Source organism: Mobula birostris, chromosome 4 (genome assembly GCF_030028105.1).
Source record: "Mobula birostris isolate sMobBir1 chromosome 4, sMobBir1.hap1, whole genome shotgun sequence".
In the NCBI taxonomy this organism is placed as follows: Eukaryota; Metazoa; Chordata; class Chondrichthyes; order Myliobatiformes; family Myliobatidae; genus Mobula; species Mobula birostris.
In genome coordinates, this window is record NC_092373.1 from 13,885,061 (window position 1) to 13,911,640 (window position 26,580).

General features: G+C 42.3%; 1 protein-coding gene across 1 annotated transcript in view; it reads left to right on the forward strand.

Annotated features, from left to right (window-relative positions):
- The window catches only part of dhx36 (DEAH (Asp-Glu-Ala-His) box polypeptide 36), a 132,091-nt gene that overhangs the window by 87,979 nt on the left and 17,532 nt on the right, over positions 1-26,580 (forward strand). The window contains exons 15-17 of the mRNA XM_072256930.1: positions 20,543-20,660; positions 24,547-24,645; positions 25,185-25,358. Coding sequence (XP_072113031.1) covers positions 20,543-20,660; positions 24,547-24,645; positions 25,185-25,358 — 391 coding nt within the window. The remainder of the gene's footprint in view (positions 1-20,542; positions 20,661-24,546; positions 24,646-25,184; positions 25,359-26,580) is intronic.

Here is a 26,580-nt window from a genome sequence, read left to right on the forward strand (position 1 = left end):
TCCACAGAAAGATTTGGAAATGTTCTGCAGATAGAGAGCCCAGGCATGCACTTATCGTTCAATGGTTCCATTCAGTATCAGATAGTGTATACAGTATACAACCTGAAATTCTTGCTCTTCACAGACATTGAATTGAATTGACTTTATTTCTTACATCATTCACTTACATGAGTAAAAATCTTTGTTACGTCTTCATCTAAATGTGCCATGTGCAATCATAGTAATTTATATTAAATAGAGCAGTCAATGTAATATAGAGTATGCTCAAATCAGCGTGAGTTCATCAGTCTGGTGGCCTGGTGGAAGAAGCTGTCCCTGAGTCTGTTGATCCTGGCTTTTATGCTGCGGTACTGCTACCCGGATGGTAGCAGCTGGATTAGCTTGTGGCTGGGATGACTTGGGTCCCTAATGATCCTACGGGCCCTTTTTTCACGCCTGTCTTTGTAAATGTCCTGAATCATGGGAAGTTCACAACTACAGATGTGCTGGGCTGTCCACACCACTTCCTGCAGAGTCCTGTGATTAAGGGAGGTACAGTTCCCCTACCAGGCAGTGATACAGCCAGTCACGATGCTCTCAATTGTACCCCTGCAGAAAGTTCTTAGGATTTGGGGACTCATACCAAACTCCCTTAACCGATTGAGGTGAAAGAAGCACTGTTGTGCCTTTCTCACCACACAGCTGGTGTGTACAGACCACGTGAGGTCCTCAGTGATGTGGATGCCGAGGAACATGAAGCTGTTTACCCTCTCAACCCCAGATCCATTGATGTCAATAGGGTTTAGCCCGTCTCCATTCCTCTTGTAATCCACAACCAGCTCCTTTGTTTTTGCGACGTTGAGGGAGAGGTTGTTTTCTTGACACCACTGTGTCACATCCACAAAAACAGAAGAGAACCCAAAGAATCATCATAATAGCTTGTCACACCAGGCAGCCAGCCACTCTAGTGTTGTTTGGTTGACGTTGAGCAGGTCAGTGTCAGCTACATCATGTGAGAGAGGGCAGTTGCGCAGAACGTGTTCAATGTTCTGCATCCTTTTGCCACACTCACAGGATTCGCTGGTCTTTAAACCCCACTTCACCATATTGTCTCCCGTCCTACAAACTCCAGCTCTCGCTCTGTTGCGAGTGCACCACTTCCGTCTGTCAAGCAGTGCCCCGTCTGGCAACATTTCTGTGGGGTCTTGCGCTGTATTGTTTGGTGGGGTTCTGGCTTCTGTTTGTTGCCAGAGGTCAATCCTGTGTGTTTGGGGGGATGTTCCGTGCGGTAGTTCCTCCACTGTAGCAAAGCTTCTCCTCGATTTTAGGCGGCTGGAAACTGGCACATGATGATGTAGTGGGTGCCGTGGATCCGAGTTCTGTTTACCTTTTTCAATATGTGTTGTAGTGTGTCTTCAGATCTCTGGGGGAGCAATGCCTGCAAGTCTGTAAATGATGTTAGTGGGTGTGGGGTGCAGTGTGCCCGTGATTATTCAGCAGGCTTCGCTAAGCAACGGGTCTATTTTCTTCGCCTGGGCTGATCTGCCCCACACAGATGCACAGTATTCTGCAGGTACATAGCAGAGTGCTAGGGCAGTTGATCTAAGTGTGTGAGCATTAGTTCCCCATTTCGTGCTGGCTAATTTTTTTCAGAGGTAAAAGGATAAACCCAAAGAATGAATGACAGTAAAACACTATAACCCCAAAATGCTCTCTTCCCACGCATAAGCAACAGCAAAGTATTAACCACACTCTCTCTCTCGCTCTCTCACGCTCTCTCGCACACTCACTCTTCAGCTGGAAGCATCAGCACTCACCACCCACCAAGCAAGCAATAGCAAAGCCCACAAAGAGAGGTTGTGATCTACAGTCCAACAAAAATTAATTGTTCACCCGACAATTCGACATGTCACATGCTCTCTCTCCATTCCTAATAAGGGACAGGGAGGTGTCCAACTTGAGAATTGACAGCAATGAGAAAGAGAGAGTGATTGCCCAAGTCAGATGATCCGCTGTTTGCAATGTTCCATAGCGCCTCTGTCGGCTACACTGGCGTGAAATACGTTTGTCAGCAGGGCCTTGCCCTGAAAGCACACGTCTTTCAGGCTGCATCCTGGGGATATCGAAAAATTGCCGATCAGTAGCCCGAGAGCGGGGAAACAATGCCATAAGGAATTGCAGTTTGAGTGCAGCTGTAGAGCACAGACACCGACAGAACTTTATCTATCTTGAAAAGGGAAAAAGAGACATTAAAGGGAAGAAATTAAGCTGGTTTACAGATGAGCTCGAAGAAGTTGCCCTCTTGTGATGTCCTTGTGTAACTGGAATGTCTCAGTGAATGTCTTAGTGCGTGTCTTGGTTTTATTAATAAATCATTGAAACTTACTCATAGTGGGTGTCCTCCGTCTCCTTTACAGGAAAGGGAATTTCTAGAGTGGCTATGAGATGGCTTTTTAGAGCAGCTTGTGATTGAGCCCACTGGAGGATCACCTATTTTGGATAGGATGTTGTGCAATGAACCAGAATTGATTAGAGAAATTAAGGTAAAAGTAATGATAATATGATCAAATCCATTCTGAAATTTGAGAAGCTGCAGTCAGATGTATCAGTATTATAGTGGAGTAAAGGGAATTACAGATGCATGAGAGAGGAGTTGGCCAGAATTGATTGGAAAAGAACACTGGCAGGGATGACAGCAGAGCAGAGTGGCTGGAATTGCCCTAGATTCACAAGGCACAGGATATATACATCCCAAAGAGGAAGAAGTACTCTAAAGGAGAGGGGACACGTGGCCAACAAGTGAAGTCAAAGCCAACATAAAAGCCCAACAGAGGGCGCATAATAAAGCAAAGGTTATTGGGAAGTTAGAGGATTGGGAAGCTTTTAAAAACCAACAGAAGGCAACTAAAAAAGTCATTAAGAAGGTAAAGATGGAATCTGAAAGTAAGCTAGCCAATAATATTAAAGAAGATACCATAAGTTTCTTCAGATACATAAAGTGCAAAAGAGGCAAGAGTGGATATTGGACCGCTGGAAACAATGCTGGAGAGGTAGTAATAGGGGACAATGAAATAGCGGATGAACTGAATTAAGTATTTTGCATCAGTCTTCACTGTGGAAGGCACTAGCAGTATGGAGGAAGTTCCAGATGTCAGGGGCCATGAAGTGTGTGAAGGTACCATAACTAGAGAGGAGGTTCTTGGGAAACTGAAAGGTCTGACGGTGGATAACTCATCTGGACCAGATGGTGTACGCCCCAGAGTTCTGAAAGAGTTGGCTGAAGAGATTGTGGAGGTGTTAGTAATGATCTTTCAAGAATCAATAAATTTTGGTATGGTTCTGGAAGACTGGAAAATTGCAAATGTCACTCCACTCTTCAACAAGGGAGAGAGGCAGGAGAAAGGAAACTATAGGCCAGTTAATCTGACCTCAGCGGTTGGGAAGATGTTGGAGTTGATTATTAAGGATGAGATCTCATAGTACTTGGAGGCACAGGGTAAAGTCAGCATGGTTTCCTCGAGGGAAAATCTTGCCTGACAAATTTGTTGAAATAACAAGCAGGATAAACAAAGGAGAATCAGTTCATGTTGTGTACTTGGGCTTTCAGAAGGCCATTGCCAAGGTGCCACACATGAGGCTGCTTAACTAGCTTACAAGCCCATGGTGTTACAGGAAAGATTCTAGCATGGATAAAGCTGTGGCTGATTGGCAGGAGGCAAAGAGAGGGAATAAAGGGAGCCTTTCCTGGCTGGCTCCGGTAGCTAGTGGTGTTCCACAGGGGCTGTGTTGGGACTGATTCTTTTTAAATTATATGTCAATGATTTGGATAATGGAATTGATGGCTTTGTTGCAAAGTTTGCAGATGATATGAAGATAGGTGGAGGGGCAGATAGTTTTGAGGAAGTAGAGGGGCTGCAGTAGGACTTAGACAGATTAGGAGAATAGGCAAAGAAATGGAAAATGGAATGCAATGTTGGGGAATGTATGGTCCTATACTTTGGTAGAGAAAATGAAATGGTTGACAATTTTCTAAATGAAGGGAAAATATTAAAAACTGACTTGCAAGGAGACGTGGGAATCCTTGTGCAGGATTTCCTGACGGTTAATTTGTAGGTTGAATCTGTGGTGAGGAAGGCAAATGCAATGTAAGTATTGATTTTAAGAGGACTAGAATGTAAAAGCAAATATGTAATGTTGAAACTTTATAAAGCACTGGTGAGCTCTCACTTGGAGTATTGTGAGCAGTTTTGGGCCCCTTAGAAAGGACGTACTAAAACTGGAGAGGGTTCAAAGGAGGTTGACGAAAATGATTCCAGGATTGAATGGCTTGTCATATGAAGAGTGTTTGATGGCTCTGGGCATGAATTCACTAGAATTCAGAAGAATAAAGGGTGACCTCATTGAAACATACCGAATGGTGAAAGGCCTTTCTTTATAGAGTGGATTTGGAGAGGACGTTTCTTATGGTGCGAAAGTCTAAGATTAGAGGAGGCAGCCTCAGAATAGAATGGAAATGAGAATTTATTTAGCTGGAGAGTGGTGAATCTCTGGAATTCTTTGCCATGGGCAGCTTTGGAAGCCATGTCCTTTTGTATATTTAAGGCAAAGGTTGATAAATTCTTGATTGTTCAGGGCATGAAAGGATACGGGGAGAAGACAGGAGATTGGGGCTGAGAGTTAAATTTGATCAATGGACCAAATGGCCTAATTCTGCTACTGTATCTTATGGTCTAATGGTGTTTACCGAATCTGCTGATCTAATTCCCTTAAACTGTCATTAGATGTACTTCCCTTTTAATTCTATTTTGTTGACCTTCTTCAACACAGTTCCACTTATTTTCCAATTTACTTCTGAAAGCTGCTGTTGAATCTTTATCCTTAATTCCAGGTACTTTGTTCAAGTTCATAACAAGTTGGCGTGTTTATAGAAAATAATCTCATTTTATTTGTCCCTGCAACCTCTTTCTGCTCTTGAAATTTGTGAAACTGGAAGCTGACATCACTTCATTGGAGTGTTAGTGGTCTGTTACTAAGGACTGCTCATCAGTAAACATGAGCAGCAACACAAGTAAGTCAAGGTACGATTTTGTATCTGGGGTTTATCATGTTGTGTACAGAGAATCCCAAAGAATTATACTTGATGGTCTTCAAGTTTGTTTATTGTCATTTCAACCATTCAGTGGGTCAGCAGTTTATTAACAATGAGCAACCAACTTCCATTCTGTGTTTATTGTTGCAATCTGTAACTGTCGAGTGAAACAATGTTCCTCCAGACTAAGGTGTACAACACATAAAGATATAATAACACAAATTAATTAACAAATAATAAGTGGTATTTATGACACGTTCAAAAAGTAAACAAGATTATGCTACTGGAGCCTCGTAGGTGGTGGAACATGGGTGGTGGCAGGAGCTTCAGTAGCACTGTTCCCTCTAAGCTGCAGGGATGTGAGGCTGCGCAGTAACTGAAATACCCTCGGGCACGAGCAGCTGGAATTTTTTAATATGTTAATATAATTTTAAAATGCTGATATAATTTTGAGATCTGTTATATTGCAAAATACCATCTTATTAATTAAGTCTTAATGAATATTATCCATAAATTTTCTAAATAATAGATGTACTACAACTTTTCCTTTGAGACATTCAATGTATTTACATTTGTCAGTTTAAATTTGCAACACTGTTACAAATTGTTATAATAAACACAGAATAGAAATTGGTGGCTCATTGTTAATAAGCCGCCAGCTTAATGAACACTGGCGCCATAATATGTATATTGCAAAAATCTACATTTAAAATGCTGCGTAGTGTCCAGGCCATGTAAAAATTTCCTGCTCAGAGCGCTTGTTGGTCCTTGTAGCTGGAATAAAATTAGAGGGAACGTTGTTCAGTAGTCTCACAGCCTTGGGGAATAAGCAGTTTACCAGCCTATCAGTCCTTCGTCTAATGCTACGATACCTCCTGCCTGATGTTTGGGGGTCAAAGGGATCGGTGGATGGACGGGAGGGATCATCGACAATGCTAAAGGCCCTATCACAGTTAAAGCTCTCCCCACCATTGAGCATATCTACATGAAGCAGTGTCTCGGAAAAGTAATATCCATCATCAAGGACCCCCACCATCCAGGTCATGCTCTCTTGCCGCTGTTGCCATCAGGAAGCAAATGCAGGAGCCTCAGGACTCACACCACCAGGTTCAGGAACAGTTACCGCCCCTCAGCCATCCGGCTCTTGAACTTGTGTGGATGACTAGACTCACCACAACACTGAACTGAATCCACACCTATGGACACAATTTTAAGGATTCTAGAACTTGTATTTTCAATACTTATTGCTTATTTATTATCCTTATTACTTGTTCATATTTGTTGTGTGCTTTTTCATTGATCCCATTGGGCTTCTTTTTATTTGCAGTGAACGCCCACAAGAAATGGAATCTCAGAGTACTATATGTTGACATACAGTACTGTGCCAAAGTCTTAGGGAGCTTAATGTAAAGGAACCCTTAGGAAGCAGTGATCATATTATGATTGAATTCATACTGCAGTTTGAGAGGGAGAAGCATAACTCACATGTATTTGTATCACAATGGAATAAAGGAAATTACAGACCCTTGAGAGAGGAGCTTGCTCAGGTGGATTGGAGGAGGATACTGGTGGGGATGACGGCAGAGCAGAGATGGCTGAAGTAGTTCACAAGGCACATGATAGATATGTCCCACCGAGGAATAAGTTGTCACATTGCCAGCGGAAGGCAACTGTGGCTGACAAAGGAAGTTGAAGACTACATAAAAACCTAAGAAAGAGCATTTTAGGTAGCAAAAGTGAGTGGGAAATTGGATGATTGAGATGCTTTTAAAATCCAACAAAAGGCAACTAAAAAGCTGTAAGAAGGGAAAAGATGAAATCTGTAGGCAAACTAGCCAATAATATAAAGCAGGATACTGTAAGGGTTTTCAGTTATATAAAAAGTAAAAGGGTGGGGAGAGTTGATATTGGGCCACTGGAAAATGATGCTGGTGAGGTAATATTGGGGGACAAAGAGATGGTAGGTGAATACCATCAGTCTACACTGTGGAAGACACTAGCAGTGTGCCAGTGGTCTCTGAGTATCAGGGAGTAGGAGTGAGTGCCATTGCTATTACAAAGATAAAGGTGCTAGGCAAATTCAAAGGTGTTAAAGTGAATAAGTCACCTGGGCCAGATGGACTACATCCCAGAGTCCTGAGAGAAGTTACTGAAGAGTTAATGGATGCATTGGTCATGATCTTTCAAGGATCACTTGACTCTGGCATGGTCCCGGAGGACTGAAAGATTGCAAATGTCACTCCATTCTTTAAGAAGGGAGGAAGGCAAAAGAAAGGAAATTATAGGCCAGTTAACCTAACTTCAGTGGTTGGGAAGGTGTTGGAATCTATTATTAAGGATGAGGTTTCGAGGTATTTGGAGACTAATGATAAACTAAGTCAAAGTCAGCATGGTTTCCGTAAAGGGAAATCTTGCCTGACAAATCTGATAGAGTTCTTCGAGGAAGTAACAGCAGGGTGGACAAAGGGGAGGCAATGAATGTCATTTACTTGATTTTCTGAAAGTGTTTGATAAGGTGCTACACATGAGGCTTCTTAACAAGATAAAATCCTATGGCTTACAGAAAAGATACTGGCATGGATAGCGGAATGGCTGACAGGCAGGAGGCAGCGAGTGGCCTTTTCTGGTTGACTGACGGTGACTAGTCGTGTTCCTTAGGGGTCAGTGTTGGGACTGCTGCTTTTCACATTGTTTGTCATTGATTTGGATAATGGAATTGATGACTTTGTAGTAAAGTTTGCTGATGATACGAAGATAGGTGGAGGGGTAGGTAGTGCTGAGGAAACAATGTGATTGCAGCAGGACTGAGGCAGATTGGAAGAACGGGCAAAAAAGTGGCAGATGGAATACAGTGTTGGGAAATGTATAATAATGCATTTTGGTAAAAGGAACAATAGCGCATACCATTATCTAAATGGGGAGAAGGCTCAAACATCGGAGGTGCAGAGGGACTTAGGAGTCCTTGTGCAAGACTCCCAGAAGATTAATTTACAATTTGAGTCTGTGGTAAAGAAGGCAAATGCAATGTTGGCATTTACTTCAAGGGGAATAGAGTATAAAGCAAGGAGATAATGTTGAGGCTTTATAAGACACTACTCAGGTTGCACTTGGAATATTGTCAACGGTTTTGGGCAATGTGTGTGTGTGTGTGTGTGTATGTATGTATAATATATGTGATATGGGTCTCTATGGTAGACAGAGTCAGAAGGGGGCAGGGAGAGGGAATGTTTGGAAAGAGGGGAGGGAGCGGGAAGCTCCAGCGAGACATTCTGTAATCAAGAAACCAAGTAGTCTCCATTTGGCCGCGTATGGAGTAAGACGCTTTTTTGTCTCAGCTCCGTCTTTCACAACTTACTTTCCACTGCTCGATCCGTTTCAAGTTTGAAGATTTATTATATTTGCTGAAGGATTTTACGATTTATTTACAATGGCTGGAACCAAGTTACGGAGTGGCAAAACTCTTCCTGAGCCACAGCAAACAGAGAAATCAGAGGAAGTTTCTACTTCAGAAAGAATGCTCTCTTTAATAGAAGCTATTAATGTGAAGATCGGTACGCTGGATACCAAAATGGATAAATTGGCGAAAGCTAATGAATGAAAAAACTATCATCGCTATTCAAGCAACACACATCAAAGTTGCTGGTGAACGCAGCAGGCCAGGCAGCATCTGTAGGAAGAGGTGCAGTCGACGTTTCAGGCCGAGACCCTTCGTCAGGACTAACTGAAGGAAGAGTGAGTAAGGGATTTGAGAGGGGGAAGGGGAGATCCAAAATGATAGGAGAAGACAGGAGGGGGAGGGATAGAGCCAAGAGCTGGGAGTTGTGTAGGGAGCGATCCCTGCGGAATGCAGAGAGAGGGGGGGAGGGAAAGATGTGCTTAGTGGTGGGATCCCGTTGGAGGTGGCACTAAGCACATCTTTCCCTCCCCCCCCCCCCCCCGCATTTCGCAGGGATCACTCCCTACACAACTCCCTTGTCCATTCGTCCCCCCCATCCCTCCCCACTGATCTCCCTCCTGGCACTTATCCGTGTAAGCGGAACAAGTGCTACACAGGCCCTTACACTTCCTCCCTTACCACCATTCAGGGCCCCAAACAGTCCTTCCAGGTGAGGCGACACTTCACCTGTGAGTCGACTGGGGTGATATACTGCGTCCGGTGCTCCCGATGTGGCCTTTTATATATTGGCGAGACCCGACGCAGACTGGGAGACCGCTTTGCTGAACATCTACGCTCTGTCCGCCAGAGAAAGCAGGATCTCCCAGTGGCCACACATTTTAATTCCACATCCCATTCCCATTCTGACATGTCCATCCACGGCCTCCTCTACTGTAAAGATGAAGCCACACTCAGGTTGGAGGAACAACACCTTATATTCCGTCTGGGTAGCCTCCAACCTGATGGCATCAACATCGACTTCTCTAACTTCCGCTAAGGCCCCACCTCCCCCTCGTACCCATCTGTTACTCATTTTTATGCACACATTCTTTCTCTCACTCTCCTTTTTCTCCCTCTGTCCCTCTGAATATACCTCTTGCCCATCCTCTGGGGTCCCCCCCCCCCCTTGTCTTTCTTCCCGGACCTCCTGTCCCATGATCCTCTCGTATCCCCTTTTGCCTATCACCTGTCCAGCTCTTGGCTCTATCTCTCCCCCTCCTGTCTTCTATCATTTTGGATCTCCCCCTCTCCCTCCAACTTTCAAATCCCTTACTCACTCTTCCTTCAGTTAGTCCTAACGAAGGGTCTCGGCCTGAAACGTCGACTGCACCTCTTCCTACAGATGCTGCCTGGCCTGCTGCGTTCACCAGCAACTTTGATGTGTGTTGCTTGAATTTCCAGCATCTGCAGAATTCCTGTTGTCATCGCTATTCAGGAGTCTTTGAAAGATTTGGAAGATCGATATCAGACGCTTAAGCAGAGTACCCATAGAATTGATAGGGAATTTGAATTAATGGATCATTATATTTAGGAACAAGATTTGAAGATGAATAGGATTTTATGGAAAAGAAAATTAATGAGAATACTTTGGAATTATCAAGAATTAAGAAGAAACCGATTGATTTGGAAAGTAGAAATCACAGGATGAATCTACGTATACTGGGTTTGCCTGAAAATACGGAAACCGGTGAACCACTAAAGTTTTTTTTGGATATGTTACATTCACCTTTTAGTGACATTGTCAGAGCCTGTCTGATATTGGACAGAGCCCACTAAATTCGGCGTTTTAAACAATCAGCCAAAATTAAACCACGTCCTGTAATTCTCTGTTTGCATTATTTTACAACTAAAGAAGCTATTCTTCAGAATGCAAGGAAAAGGAATAAGCTAATCTATAATGAAGTTCAGATTCGTATAGTGGAAGATTTTTCCCCAGAGATTTATGCCGAAAGAATTAAATATCGGGAAGTGATGGTGGAATTTTTTAAAATGAGCTGTCACCCGTCACTGCATTACCCGGCACGTCTGATGATTACTCTGCCCAATGCTCGTCCAAAATGGATTGACTCTCCAGAAGATGGTTGGAAATTTATAGAAGAGTTTAAGTCCACTTCGTAAGCAATTTGAATTGAAATTTGAAATATCTTAATTGTCATTGCATAGTACAATTTGTCATGCACCAATACAGTGAAAATGAGTTTGCAACTCTCATACTCAATGCTATAAAACAACAAATAAAATAAACAAACAATAAATAAAATCAAGTAACCAGCCAGTACAAGCAATGTCCAGCAGTACAAAAGCACAACTCAGATGCATGACAGCCATAAAACCAGTATTAAAGTAGCAATCTAACAATTTATGGATGATGCTTGATCGATTGGTTCAGAGCAATTATAGCTTTGGGGAAAAAGCCATTTTTCAGTCTGGAAGTGCGGGCATAGAAAATCTTATAACGTCTGCCAGATGGAAGAGGTTCAAACAGATGATTGCATGGGTGTGTATTGTCCTTACAAATGCTTGTAGCTTTCCTTAGGCAGCGAGAGCTGTAGGTGTCCTCCAGGGCTGGGAGCTGTGTCCCGATGATCTTCTGTGCGCTAGAGACCACCCACTGAAGTGCTTTCCTGTCAGCTGCTGTACAACTGAGATACTACACAGAGATGCAGTTGATCCTTCGCTGGGACTGGTTTGTAACGCCATTGATGAAAGTTCGCTCTTCGTTTTATCTATGTTCAGATACAGACTTGGTTGACTTAGTTAGATCTGTTGTTGTTTGCTTTGACAGTTAATGTAGTTCTGAATTTAACACATATATATTTACTTATTTTTCCTTTGATTTGTAAGTCTTTAATATTAGTTGTAGTATGTAGGATTTCTTTTTTTTTGAATACATGCCTGCGCATATTAAATGGATTTAAGATGGTCGTCGTTAATTCGGTCTTAACTACTATTTGACATAATATGAAAATATTTGGAATTTGTTTACTTCTTTATGTATTCTTAGTTATGTCTTTTTGATGGTGGTAACTTTTTACTTTGTAAATGGAGCTGCCAACTGGAGACGGGGGTTAAGGGTCAACAGATTAGCATGTCGTTCGCCTGTTGGACGATTTCTGGGCTTTTGGGGGAGGTGGATGGGTCTATTAGGTTATTTTTTTTTGACGTTAGTCCTGACGAAGGGTCTCGGCCTGAAACGTGGACTGCACCTCTTCCTACAGATGCTGCCTGGCCTGCTGCGTTCACCAGCAACTTTGATGTGTGATGCACCTATGAAACTAACTTCAGAATTCTCTGATAATATTCACATGCCTCAGTGGAGATTTAATATTTCATTGTTGCAAGATTCAACTTCTGTAAATTTTATTAAAGAACAAATTTCTCTATTTTTTGAATTGAATACAACTGAGGGAATGTCAAATTTGGTTATGTGGGATATGATGAAATCTTTTCTTAGGGGATAGATAATTTCATATTCAGTAGGTTCAAGAAGGAAAACAAAGGTGGAACTTTTGTTGATCACTAATAGGATTAAAGAAATAGATAAACTCTATTCAGTAATGCCTAGTGAAGATCTCTTTAAGGAAAGGATGGAACTCCAAGCACAGCGTAATTTGCTTTAGACTTTTCCCATTGAACAGCAACTTTTTAAATCCAAAAGCCAATTTTATATACATGGAGACAAATCAAGCAAATTATTAGCTGGTCAGTTAAAAGCAAATATGGCTAGAAGACAGATCCTGAAAATAAGAAGACCTGATAGAACTGCAACGGTAGATCTTTATGAAATTAATAAGATATTTATGGATTTCTACTCTAATCTTTGAGTCTCAATTTTCAGATAATATTACTTTTATGAATAGTTTCTTTGCAAAAAGTGAATGTACCTGAAATCTCTATTCAAGATATGAATACATTAGATGCACCTATTAAACAAGAGGAAATAGCAAGGGTTATATCCTCTCTCCAATCAGCTAAGGCTCTGGGACCAGGTGGATATACAGTGGAATTTTATAAGACTTTTACTGATATACCTCATTTATGTCAAATTTCCACTGACTCTGGGACTCTCCCGAAAGCTTTCTATGAAGCTTTGATCTCTTTAATTCCTACAGAAGATAAAGATTTATCTGAATGCACCTCTTATAGACCAATTTCTCTACTGAATGTGGATTTTAAATTCTCTCTTAAGATTTTGGCTAATAGGCGAGAATATTTTACCTTCTGTTATTTCCAATGACCAAACTGGATTTATTAAAAATATTCACATTTTAATATTCAAAGATTATTAAATATTATTCACTCTTCTTTGTCTAAAGAATCTGAATGTGTTGTTTCTCTTGATGCAGAGAAAGCTTTTGATAGGGTGGAGTGGTCTTACTTATTTGAGGTTTTGGAAAGATTTAATCTTGGCGTGGGATTTATTTCCTGGATCAAATTGATCTATTATGCTCCCATGGCTACTGTTATAACTAATAATCAAAAATCTCCCTATTTTAGATTACATAGGGGTACTCAACAGAGGTGCCCTCTTAGCCCTTTATTATTTAACTTGGCCTTAGAACCCCTCGCTATTGCTCTTAGAGATTCTAACACAGTTCAGGGTATTAAGAGAGGGGACAAAGTACACAAGGTTTCATTAAATGCAGATGACCTGTTAGTTTATATTTCAGATCCTAGGAAATCTATTCCTTCTATGTTATCTATATTTTCTGAATTCAGTAGTTTTTCTGGGTGTAAATTAAATGTACATAAAAATGAGTTATTTCCTATTAATAATTACTCGGATCCAAATCATCAAGTAGCTTTTAGTATTGCTAAAAATTACTTTACCTATCTTGGTATTAAAATTACTAAAAAATTTTAAGGATCTCTATACATATAATTTTTTTCTATTAATTGGCTACACCAAACAAATGCTTTCTAAATGGTCGCCTATGACATCATCATTAATAGGTCGAATTAACGCTATTAAAATGATAGTTTTACCGGAACTTTTATATATATTTCAGGCAGTTACTTCTTTTGTTCCTAAAAAGTTCTTCGACAGGATAGGTTCTATAATTTTATCTTATATTTGGAACAATTAACATCCTAGATTGAGTAAACCCTATTGCAGAAATTTAAAAAAGGCTGGTGGTATGGCTTTTCCTAACTTTAGAATGTACTATTGGGCAATTAATATTTGATATATTACTTTTTGGATTCACTATTCAGATATACATAAATGTCCTTCATGGTTGGATCTAGAGGTAAACTTTGTGAAAGGATTCTCTTTGGCCTCTTTACTGGGAGTTCCTCTTCCCTTTTTGTTTTTTAAGATTAGCAGACAAGAATTTAATCCCATTATTAAACATACATTAAGAATTTGGTTTCAGTTTTGTAGATTTTTTGAGTTGAATAATTTTATTCTTTCTAGTAACATCTATGTCAATTATTTTTTTAAACCATCAATTTTGGATGAGGCCTTTTTAATTTGGAAAACCAAGGGAATAATAACTTTTTCAGATTTGTTTTTAGGGGACTGTTCAATGTCTTTTCAGAAACATACATAGAAAATAGGTGCAGGAGTAGGCCATTCGGCCCTTCGAGCCTGCACCGCCATTTATTATGATCATGGCTGATCATCCAACTCAGAACCCCGCCCCAGCCTTCCCTCCATACCCCCTGACCCCCGTAGCCACAAGGGCCATATCTAACTCCCTCTTAAATATAGCCAATGAACTGGCCTCAACTGTTTCCTGTGGCAGAGAATTCCACAGATTCACCACTCTGTGTGGAAAAAGTTTTTCCTAATCTCGGTCCTAAAAGGCTTCACCTCTATCCTCAAACTGTGGCCCCTCGTTCTGGTCTTCCCCAACATCGGGAACAATCTTCCTGCATCTAGCCTGTCCAATCCCTTTAGGATCTTATACGTTTCAATCAGATCCCCCCTCAATCTTCTAAATTCCAATGAGTACAAGCCCAGTTCATCCAGTCTTTCTTCATATGAAAGTCCTGCCATCCCAGGAATCAATCTGGTGAACCTTCTTTGTACTCCCTCTATGGCAAGGATGTCTTTCCTCAGATTAGGGGACCAAAACTGCACACAATACTCCAGGTGTGGTCTCACCAAGGCCTTGTACAACTGCAGTAGTACCTCCCTGCTCCTGTACTCGAATCCTCTTGCTATAAATGCCAGCATACCATTCGCCTTTTTCACCGCCTGCTGTACCTGCATGCCCACTTTCAATGACTGGTGTATAATGACACCCAGGTCTCGTTGCACCTCCCCTTTTCCTAATCGGCCACCATTCAGATAATAATCTGTTTTCCTATTTTTGCCACCAAAGTGGATAACTTCACATTTATCCACATTAAATTGCATCTGCCATGAATTTGCCCACTCACCCAACCTATCCAAGTCACCTTGCGTCCTCTTAGCATCCTCCTCACAGCTAACACTGCCACCCAGCTTCGTGTCATCCGCAAACTTGGAGATGCTGCATTTACTTCCCTCATCCAAGTCATTAATATATATTGTAAACAACTGAGGTCCCAGCACTGAGCCTTGCGGTACCCCACTAGTCACCGCCTGCCATTCTGAAAAGGTCCCGTTTATTCCCACTCTTTGCTTCCTGTCTGCTAACCAACTCTCCACCCACACCAATACCTTACCCGCAATACCGTGTGCTTTAAGTTTGCACACTAATCTCCTGTGTGGACCTTGTCAAAAGCCTTCTGAAAATCCAAATATACCACATCCACTGGTTCTCCCCTATCCACTCTACTAGTTATATCCTCAAAAAATTCAATGAGATTCGTCAGACATGATTTTCCTTTCACAAATCCATGCTGACTTTGTCCGATCATTTCACCGCTTTCCAAATGTGCTGTTATCACATCCTTGATAACTGACTCCAGCAGTTTCCCCACCACCGACGTTAGGCTAACCGGTCTATAATTCCCCGATTTCTCTCTCCCTCCTTTTTTAAAAAGTGGGGTTACATTAGCCACCCTCCAATCCTCAGGAACTAGTCCAGAATCTAACGAGTTTTGAAAAATTATCACTAATGCATCCACTATTTCTTGGGATACTTCCTTAAGCACCCTGGGATGCAGACCATCTGGCCCTGGGGATTTATCTGCCTTCAATCCCCTCAATTTACCTAACACCACTTCCCTACTAACATGTATTTCGCTCAGTTCCTCCATCTCACTGGACCCTCTGTCCCCTACTATTTCTGGAAGATTATTTATGTCCTCCTTAGTGAAGACAGAACCAAAGTAATTATTCAATTGGTCTGCCATGTCCTTGCTCCCCATAATCAATTCACCTGTTTCTGTCTGCAGGGGACCTACATTTGTCTTTACCAGTTTTTTCCTTTTCACATGTCCATAAAAGCTTTTACAGTCCGTTTTTATGTTTCCTGCCAGTTTTCTCTCATAATCTTTTTTCCCCTTCCTAATTAAGCCCTTTGTCCTCCTCTGCTGAACTCTGAATTTCTTCCAGTCCTCAGGTGATCCACTTTCTCTGGCTAATTTGTATGCTTCTTCTTTGGAATTGATACTATCCCTAATTTCTCTTGTCAGCCAGGGGTGCACTACCTTCCTTGATTTATTCTTTTGCCAAACTGGGATGAACAATTGTTGTAGTTCATCCATGCAATCTTTAAATGCTTGCCATTGCATATCCACCGTCAATCCTTTAAGTGTCATTTGCCAGTCTATCTTAGCTAATTCACGTCTCATACCTTCAAAGTTACCCCTCTTTAAGTTCAGAACCTTTGTTTCTGAATTAACTATGTCACTCTCCATCTTAATGAAGAATTCCACCATATTATAGTCACTCTTACCCAAGGGGCCTCTCACGACAAGATTGCTAATTAACCCTTCCTCAATGCTCAAAACCCAGTCCAGAATAGCCTGCTCTCTAGTTGGTTCCTCGACATGTTGGTTCAAAAAACCATCCCGCATACATTCCAAGAAATCTTCCTCCTCAGCACCTTTACCAATTTGGTTCACCCAATCTACATGTAGATTGAAGTCACCCATTATAACTGCTGTTCCTTTATTGCACACATTTCTAATTTCCTGTTTAATACCATCCCCGACCTCACTACTACTGTTAGGTGGCCTGTACACAACTCCCACCAGCGTCTTCTGCCCCTTAGTGTTACGCAGCTCTACCCATATCGATGCCACATCTTCCCAGCTTATGTCCTTCCTTTCTATTGCGTTAATCTCTTCTTTAACCAGCAACGCCACCCCACCTCCCCTTCCTTCATGTCTATCCCTCCTGAATATTGAATATCCCTGAACATTGAGCTCCCATCCCTGGTCACCCTGGAGCCATGTCTCTGTGATCCCAACTATATCATAATCATTAATAACAATCTGCACTTTCACTTCATCCACCTTATTACGAATGCTCCTTGCATCGACACACAAAGCCTTCAGGCGCTCTTTTACAACTCTCTTAGTCCTTTTACAATTATGCTGAAAAGTGGCCCTCTTTAATGCTCGCCCTGGATTTGTTGGCATGCCACTTTTACTTTTCTCCATAGTACTTTTTGTTTCTACCCTCACTTTACACCCCTCTGTCTCTCTGCACTGGTTCCCATCCCCCTGTAGTGAACTAACCTCCTCACGCCTAGCCTCTTTAATTTGATTCCCACCCCCCAACCATTCCAGTTTAAAGTCACTTCAGTAGCCCCCGCTAATCTCCCTGCCAGGATATTGGTCCCCCTAGGATTCAGGTGCAACCCGTCCTTTTTGTACAGGTCATGCCTGCGCCAAAAGAGGCCCCAATGATCCAAAAACTTGAATCCCTGCCCCCTGCTCCAATCCCTCAGCCACGCATTTATCCTCCACCTCATCGCATTCCTACTCTCACTGTCGCGTGGCACAGGCAGTAATCCCGAGAATACTACCTTTTTCTCAACTCCCTTCCTAGCTCCCTATATTCTCCTTTCAGGACCTCATCCCTTTTCCTACCTATGTCATTGGGATCTATATGTACCACGACCTCTGGCTCCTCACCCTCCCACTTCAGGATATCTTGGACACGATCAGAAATATCCCAGACCCTGGCACCAGGGAGGCAAACTACCATCCGGGTCTCTGGACTGCGTCCACAGAATCGCCTATCTGACCCCCTTACTATCGAGTCCCCTATCACAACTGCCCTCCTCTTCCTTGCCCTACCCTTCTGAGCTACAGGGCCAGACTCTGTGCCGGAGGCACGGCCACTGTTGCTTCCCCCGGGTAAGCTGTCCCCCCCAACAGTACTCAAACAGGAGTACCTGTTGTTAAGGGGCACAGCCACCGGGGTACTCCCTATTACCTGACTTTTCCCCTTCCCCTTCCTAACCGTGACCCACTTGTCTGCCTCCCGTGGCCCCGGCGTGACCACCTGCCTGCAACTCCTCTCTATCACCTCCTCACTCTCCCTGACCAGACGAAGGTCATCGAGCTGCAGCTCCAGTTCTGTAACGCGGTCCCTTAGGAGCTGCATCTCGATGCACTTGGCGCAGATGTAGACGTCCGGGAGGCTTGGAGACTCCAGGGCCTCCCACATCCGACACCGAGAACAGCAAACTGCCCTCACACTCATACTGCCCCTCTCCTCAAATAACAACAGAAAATGAATGCCAAACCTCCCTCACCTCGCCCGTTTCCGTCTAAGCCCGTTGAGCCGAACCCCTTAAGTCTTCACTCTGCTCCCGGCTCACTCCGCCGCCTGCAAACTCCGCTGCCCGCTCTATGAGGCTCTGTTCCTTTTAAATCTGCCGCGCTGCACAGCCCGACGTCACACGCCTGCGCAGTCCCGCCTCTCAGAACGCCGTTGGAGAAAAAAAAATAACGAAAATTTCAAAAGTGTCTTTCTCAGCACTCCCACTCAGACTCTCAGACTCCTTCTTCGAATCTCAGTTAGTGGATAAATATGATATATTTAATGTACACTTTTTTAGATACTTACAAATTAGGAATTTTTTACGTGGTTTATTACCAAATTACCCTTCTACTTATCCACCTAATATGACAGATGTTCCCTTTCAGTTTAAACCATTTCAGAAAGGGTTGCTAGCTATAATCTATAAATGGTTATTGAGTTCACGAGTGATATCTAATGATAAACTTAAACGCACTTGGGAATTGGAACTTCAAGAGTCATTTTCAGATAATCAATGGAGTAAAATTTTTCATTTGGTTAATAACTCATCTATTTGTGCCCGTCATTCCTTGATACAGCTCAAGGTAGTGCATCGGGCCCATATGTCAAAGGATAAACTAGCGCGTATTTTCTCTAATATTAATCCTATTTGTGACAGATGTAATACTGAGCTGGCCAGTTTAACTCATATGTTTTGCTCTTGTATAAAGCTAGATAACTTTTGGAGAGATGTTTTTAAAATGCTATCAAAAATTTTGGATCTGGATCTACAACCTAATTTGCTTACAGCAATTTTTGGGATTATCCCATCGGAAGCAGGAAATATTTCTGTTTCCGCTCAACATATGATAGCCTATTCGACCTTACTGGCTAGGAGACCCATTTTATTGAAGTGGAAGGATTCTAATCCACTTACGGTCTTTTATTCGTTCTCATCCATTATGTCCTTTTTAAGTTTAGAGAAAATAACAAGTCGGTGATTTGATACATCCTTTAAATTTGAGCAAATATGGCAACCTTTTATCCAATATTTTCATTTAATTTGATTTATTACTCTTTCAGTCTTTTTTTTCGAAGTTTTAGATTTGATCAGAAAGTCTTTCTTTCTTTTTTTGGTTGTATCTTCAAAATGGACTGCCCTGTCCCTTTATTTTTGTTTTGTTTTTTTTATATAGCATAGTGGTTTTTTTTCCTTTTTATTTAAAACCCAATGTTTTATCCTTTCTCTTCATAAACTGGTAAGAGGAGAATTGTTATTTTCATTTTTTTAAATTATATATTTTATACTAGTTTAACAATATCTATGATTAGATTAGATTATGAGGACACTCAGTCCTCATTTATTGTCATTTAGAAATGCATGCCTTAGGAAGTGATACAATGTTCCTCCAGAGTGATATCACAAAAAAAACAGGACTAACCGAAGATTAACACTGACAAAACCACGTAATTATAACATATAGTTACAGCAGTGCAAAGCAATACCATGATTTGATAAAGAGCAGACCATCCAGTTCCGATCGACTCCCGATAGTCCCGATAGCAGGCGGCAAAAGGGAGAAACTTTCCCTGCTATAGATCTGCAGGCACCAGCAACTGCTGATGCATTGGAAGCACCCGACCACAGCCGACTCTGAGTCCGTCTGAAATCTTCGAGCCTCTGACCAGCCCTTCCGATGCAGCTTCCCCAGCACCATCCTCTGTCGAGTGCTTCGATCCCGCCCCGCCCGCCGAGCAACAAGCAAAGCCGAGGACTTGGGGCCTCTCCTCTGGAGATTTTGACAATGTCTGTCTTAATCTTGGTTTATATTGTTACTGATATATGTCTTTGAACTAATTCTCCTCTTGATTGTATTTATGCTTTTTTTAAATTAATAAAAAGATTAATAAGGAAAGAAGAATAAACTAATTGTTTGGAATCAGATGACCTTGTTTGCTGTCTCAGGGTTGGTTGTAGCCGCACCTGTTCCACCCCCCCCCCCCCACAAGTGCCTGGCTCTCCTCTGCCACCTGTCCCCAACCTCTCTCATGGTGCTCCTCGCCATTCCGAACATCCTTTGCTCCCTCCAGATATACAAACGCGCTCTACGATCCACGTTGACAAATGTAGCACTGTGCAAAAGTTTTTGGCATCCTAGCTATATATATGTGCCTAAGACTTTTTCACTGTACTGTATATGTATTTTGATAATTAATTTATTTTCAACTTTGAGCACTGTCTGTGCTGTATTTGCAAGTGGCAGCACATAAAACAACTTCTTTGCCATACAGACATTTTAATAGATATCTTTTTACAGGTACTTAATATCGTGGGAAAACTGCTGCTAGCAGCGCTGGTGCATCCATTTGGTCAGCACTAGTTAAACTTCATTGTGTCTTCCTCCAGGGTACAGCCAGGTTCCTGTTACCACTTGTACGATGGATTGCGAGAGAGCCTTCTGGATGACTATCAGCTACCTGAAATCATGAGGACGCCACTTGAAGAACTTTGCTTACAAATCAAGGTTAAAAATAATTGCTGTTCAACTGGTTTAACCTTCCGGAGTTCCCATTTTCAGCAAAATAAAAATGTTATTGTAAATGCCATAGCATAGGATTAATTTGTTCCTTTGGTGGGAATATATAGCACCAGGAAAAGAAAATTGTTCTATCTCACTGAGTTGTTAGAGGTTTACAAGATGGTAAGAGGCATTCATAGAGCACTTCAACACAAAAAATGGTTCATTTGGTCCATCTAGTTGTGCTGAACTGTTATTCTGTCTTGTCCCAACAACTTGCACCTGGACCATAGCCCTCCATACACCTCTCATCCATGTACCTAGCTAAACTTCTCTTACATGTTCACATTGAGCCTGTATTCACCACTTTTGCGGGTAGCTCGTTCCATACACTCATCATCCCCTAGGTGAAGAAATTCTTCTTCATATTCCCCTTATAAATCTTACCTTTCATCCTTAGCCCATGACCTCTCGTTCTAGTCTCACCCAACCTCAGTGAAAAAAGCCTGCTTGCCCTATCTATACCCCGCATAAACACCCTTCATTCTCCTACGCTCCAGGGAATAAAAGCCCTAACCTATTCAAACTTACCCTGTCACTCAGGCCGTCAAGTCTCAGCAACATCCTTGTAAATTTTCTGTATTCTTTCAATCTTATTGATATCTTTCCTGCAGGTATGTGACCAAAACTACACACAATACTCCAAATTACACCTCACTAGTGGACAAGCAGGAAATGGCTAATTTTAAAGTGATTGGAAGAAAGTATAGGGGGATGTCAGAGGTAGGTTTTTGACATAGTGTTAGAATGCACTGAAAGAGCTGGTGTTAGAGGCAGATGCAATAGGGATATTTAAGAAACCCTTAGATTGACACATAAAGGGTTATGTGGAAATGAAACAGAAGATTAATGTTGGAGTTGATTAAAAGGTCAGCACAACATTGCGGGCCGAAGTGCCTGCACTGTGCTATCGTGATCTAGGTTGTGTCTCAATATTAAATCCTTTGACCTTCTGTGTTAGCACAGAGCCAGACTCTTTGGCCAACCAGGTGCTTCCTGTGTTTATGCTCCACATGAGCCACCTCAGGCGACATTCATTCAATTCCCATCAGAGACAGAAGAGGAGAGAAAACAAAATAGGGCAGGGAAAGGGACAACAGAGAAGCATGTGGAGACTAACCGATCTAAGGAAAAATTAAACGAGATGAGGAAAAGAGGGAAGCCTTCTCACGAAGTAAAGATGTGTTTCGAGAGAACGTGCCCCACCTCACAGGAACACTGCAGCAAAACAGCTGCATTGAGCATAGTTTGAGTTGTCTTACTGCAATATTGTGATAATGCAGAGACAAAAATACTGCGGATGTTGGCATCCAAAGCCAAAGTCAAACTGCTGCAAGAACTCTGGACCAGGTACCACCTGTAGAGGGAAATGCAGAGCCCATTCATCTGGGCACCCAGAATGTTGACTGTCCATTTCCATCCACAGCTGCTGCCTGACCTGCTGAGTTCCTGCAGCAGTCTATTGCTGACTGTGGTAATACTGTACTCAATTGACACTCCTTTGGCTAGCCTATAGGTCACCCTTGGGCAAGGTGTAGTACCCGCCCCCCCAAATTAGGATCATGTGAAGCCGTGGGAGGAAGTGGTTGCAAGTGGTGGATGTTGTATGAGCAGTTGATGCATATCACAAGTCCTGGTTATGCGACCACACTGCCAGGCAGACAATCTCTGAAGAATCAGAATCAGGTTGTTATCACCGGCCTGTGACGTGAAATTTGTTAACTTAGCAGCAGTGGTTCGATGCAATGCGTAATATAGACGAAAAAGAAACACAAATAAAATAGTAATATTAAATAAATCAATTACAGTATCCAAGTATTGAATAGATTGAAAATCGTGCAATAAACAGAAATACTATAGGAAAAAAAAGTGAGATAATGTCCACGGGTTTAATGTCCATTTAGGAATCGGATGGCAGAGGGGAAGAAGCTGTTCCTGAATCGCTGGGTGTGTGTCTTCAGGCTTCTGTACCTCCTCCCTGATGGTAACAGTGAGAAAAGGGCATGTCCCGGTGCTTGAGGTCCTTGATAATGGACGCTACCTTTCTGAGACACCGCTCCTTGAAGATGTCCTGCGTACTTTGTAGGCTAGTACCCAAGGTGGAGCTGAGTAAATTTACAGCCGTCCGCAGCTTCTTTCGGTCCTGTGCAGTGGCACCCCGCCCCCCCCCCCCCCCCCGTATCCTACAGTGATGCAGCAGTCAGAATGCTCTCCACAGTACATCTCTAGAAGTTTATAGGTGTATATGAGAGTACTGATAACGACTGGGGTCACCCGTCTTGTAAAGACACTGCCCAGCAGAAGGCAATGGCAAGCCACTTCTGTGGAAGAATCTGCCGAGAACAGTTATTGTCACGGATAAATCATGATTGCCCATGCCAGACGACATGGCACATAATGGTGAATGTATGACTAGCTTTGGATGGTTCAGGGGCTGAACTTGCTGGATTTAGAAGCATGACGGGGGATCTCATAGAAACCTACCATGTATTGAAAGAACTACGTGGAATGGAGAGGATGTTTCCAACAGTATGAGACTCTAGGACCCAACAGCACAACCTCGGAATATAAGGACGTCTCTTTAGAACAGAGATGAGGAATTTTTCTTTTGCCAGAGGGTGATGAATCTGTGGCAATTCATTGCCACAGGCAGCTGTGGAGGTCAAGTCTTTAGATGTAATTAAAATGGAGGCTGATTGTTTCTTGGACATCTAAGGTTACAGGGTGAAGGCAGAAAATTGGGGTTGAGAGGGAAAATAAATCAGTTAGGATTGAATGTGGAGCTGTCTCAATTGACCTAATGTGCTCCTATATCTAATGGTCTATTGTTTGATGTAGGATCATTGGATATAATACCTTGTTGCTAACCAACCAGTAAATCATGCTTTCATTGTTCTGATCTTTAATATAAATGTCACCCTATTAATGGCTCCATGGGGCGCAGACCTGGGTGATGAATATGGAGATCTTGGGCTGCCCAGACATCAAGATGCCCCTCTCGGCCTTGCGGATGTTGTCCAAAGGAACGTGAAGCAGTACATTTGGCATCAGCTTGGCTGCAGGAGCTGCCGGGAGGTGATGTGATACGTCATCCAACCGCCTTAGGGGTTCCACTCCGGATTTGTGTAGGGTTTACTCCTTAGCCTTCTCTTCTCCCGAAGATACCCACAAGGCAGTGGGATCCGTAACCCTGGATAGGGGCCCATACCAGGTACTGTCAGCCGGAGCCAGCTGAGCCCGGGACTCGCGTAAGGCAGGGTCGTCATGCCCTGTAGTAGTGACACATGGAGCCACTAGCCACTATCTTAAATGTCACCCTATACACTTAGATTATGATCCTCTGTTTATCTCTTTATATAAACATGATTACAAAATTATTTACATGTGAATTCGCAATTTCTTTGTCTACTTAAGTAACTATTTAGTTTTAGTTTTGAAGCATTCCCATGTGAAAGACAAGAATTTTTGCATTTGTATAAATAATAATAATTTCACTGTGTTACTTCATTGAAGGGTGATGATATTAAAACAGAGATAACAAAATCCTGGAAACACTCAGCAGGTCAGGCTGCATCTGTGGAAAGAGAAGCAGTTAACATTTCATATTAGGGATTCCTAAGGATTTGGGTAAGGGGAGATGAGAAGAGAAACCAAGTTGCTCATTTCTGCTTAGCCCAGTTGTGATAACGGATACAGAACCCTGCACCTCAAATATGAACTGTTTCTCCCTCCCCCACAGATGCTGCCGAGCCTGCTGAGTGTTTCCAGCATTTTCTGCTTGTTATATTGATTTTCATTTATGGTTCTTTAATTGCTGTTTTTAATATTGTAGATTTTGCATCTTGGTCCAATTGCCCAATTCCTAGGGAAGGCAATGCAACCTCCATCAAAGGAAGCGGTTCATCTCGCTGTGACCCACCTGAAAGAGCTGGTAAGAAATTGTTTTCTTTGCAAATCTTTTTTAAATGAAAGCATAATATTAGCCTCCCTCTGTTCCTAATAAATATTTATTGGTAGATAATGTCAGTGACAACTTTGTTAGGTGTCTTGTATCCCTTATAATGTGGCCGTTGAGTGCATGTTTGTGGTCTTCTGCTGCTGTAGCCGAACCACTCCAAGGTTCAAAGTGCTGTGCATTCAGAGGTGCTCTTCTGCACACCACTGTTGTAACACATGGTTATTTGAGTTACTGTCACTTTCCTGTCAGCTTGACTGCTTTCATTAACAAGGCATTTTTGCCCACAGAACTGCTGCTCACTAGATGTTTTATTTTAGTTTTTCACACCATTCTCTGTAAACTCTAGAGAATGTTGTGCGTGGGGTGGGGGGAAGACCTTTAGGGGCCTATTTTGTTGGTGATTCTGACCCTGATGGGCAGATAGCTTGCTCTGTCTCTCCTTTTGTCCAGTATTGTATGGGGCGTATTGAAGTCTGTAAATTTTCAGGTTTTTTTCTCTCCTTTTCTTTCAGAACGCCTTGGATAAGAATGAAGATCTCACGCCACTTGGCGTCCATTTAGCCCGACTGCCAGTAGAGCCCCACATTGGGAAGATGATTCTGTTTGGGGCGTTGTTATGCTGCTTGGATCCTGTGCTCACCATTGCAGCCAGTCTCAGCTTCAAGGATCCATTTGTCATCCCATTGGTAATGTGTATTTTTAATTTGATTTGGAGATACAGTGCAGAACAGGTCCAACGAGCCACACCGCCCAGCAACCCACCAATTTAACTCTAGCCTAATCACAGGGCAATTTGCAATGACCAGTTAACCTACTTGGAGCGAAAGGCATCGTTTGTGTCAACAACCAACACGGTACAAGGGTGCACAGGGGGCAGCCCACAGGTGTCACCATGCATAGCATGCCCACAACTTGCTAACCCTAATCTGTATGTCTACTGGAATGTGGAAGGAAAGCTGGAGAAAACCCACATGGTGATGTGGAGAACATGCACATTTTTACAGGATTATTTATTTAATTTAGAGTGACTGTGAGAACTCTCTAGCCCAATGAGATGCACTGCCCAGCAACTCACCTGCTTAACTCTAGCCCAACCTTAGGACAATCTACAATGATCAATTCACCTACTAACTGGTATGTCTTTGGAATGTGGGAGGAAACCAGAGCACCCGGAGGAAACTGGTTCATAGGGAGAACCAGGCATCAATATCTTTTGAAAACTAAGGTTCTATACCTTTGTTATCTTTAGCTTTTACTCTGACAGGCACATAAAAGCTTTGGACTCTCACAATTTTGTTTTGGGAGGCCTCCCACTTTCTAAGTACACCTTTCCCAGTAAACAGCCTGTACCAATCCACACTTGCCAGATCATTTCTGAAACCATCAAAATTGACCTTCCTTCAATTTAGAATCTATCTTTTTGCATGTTTACTTTGAAACTAATGCCAGTCACCCTAACCATAAACTGTTCCACCTGCTTCCATTTGCCAGCACTACCACAGCATTAAAGCCAGGACCAACAGGCTACAGGACAGCTCCTTTCTACAAACCATTAGACTTTTAAATTCACATGTCTATACATTACAACGGAGTCATAATGCAAAGGCTTTTACTCCCTCACATTGTGGGATGGATGTAAGATTTAAATAAAGTCTAAACTAATTGTGATTTCTGGATGCAAAGTGTTCCCCTACACAAACTTCTGTCAGCTGCCCTGTCTCATTTCCTAATAGATCCAGTAATGCATTTTCTCTACATACTGATGAAGGAAGCTTTCCTGTACACATTTAACAAAGTCTATCCCATCCACTCCTCCTTACCGTATAGGATTCCCAGTCAATACGTTGAAAATTAAAATCACCTACTATGACAAGCTTCTGTTAATTTCAACAGTCTGTGATCTCTTTA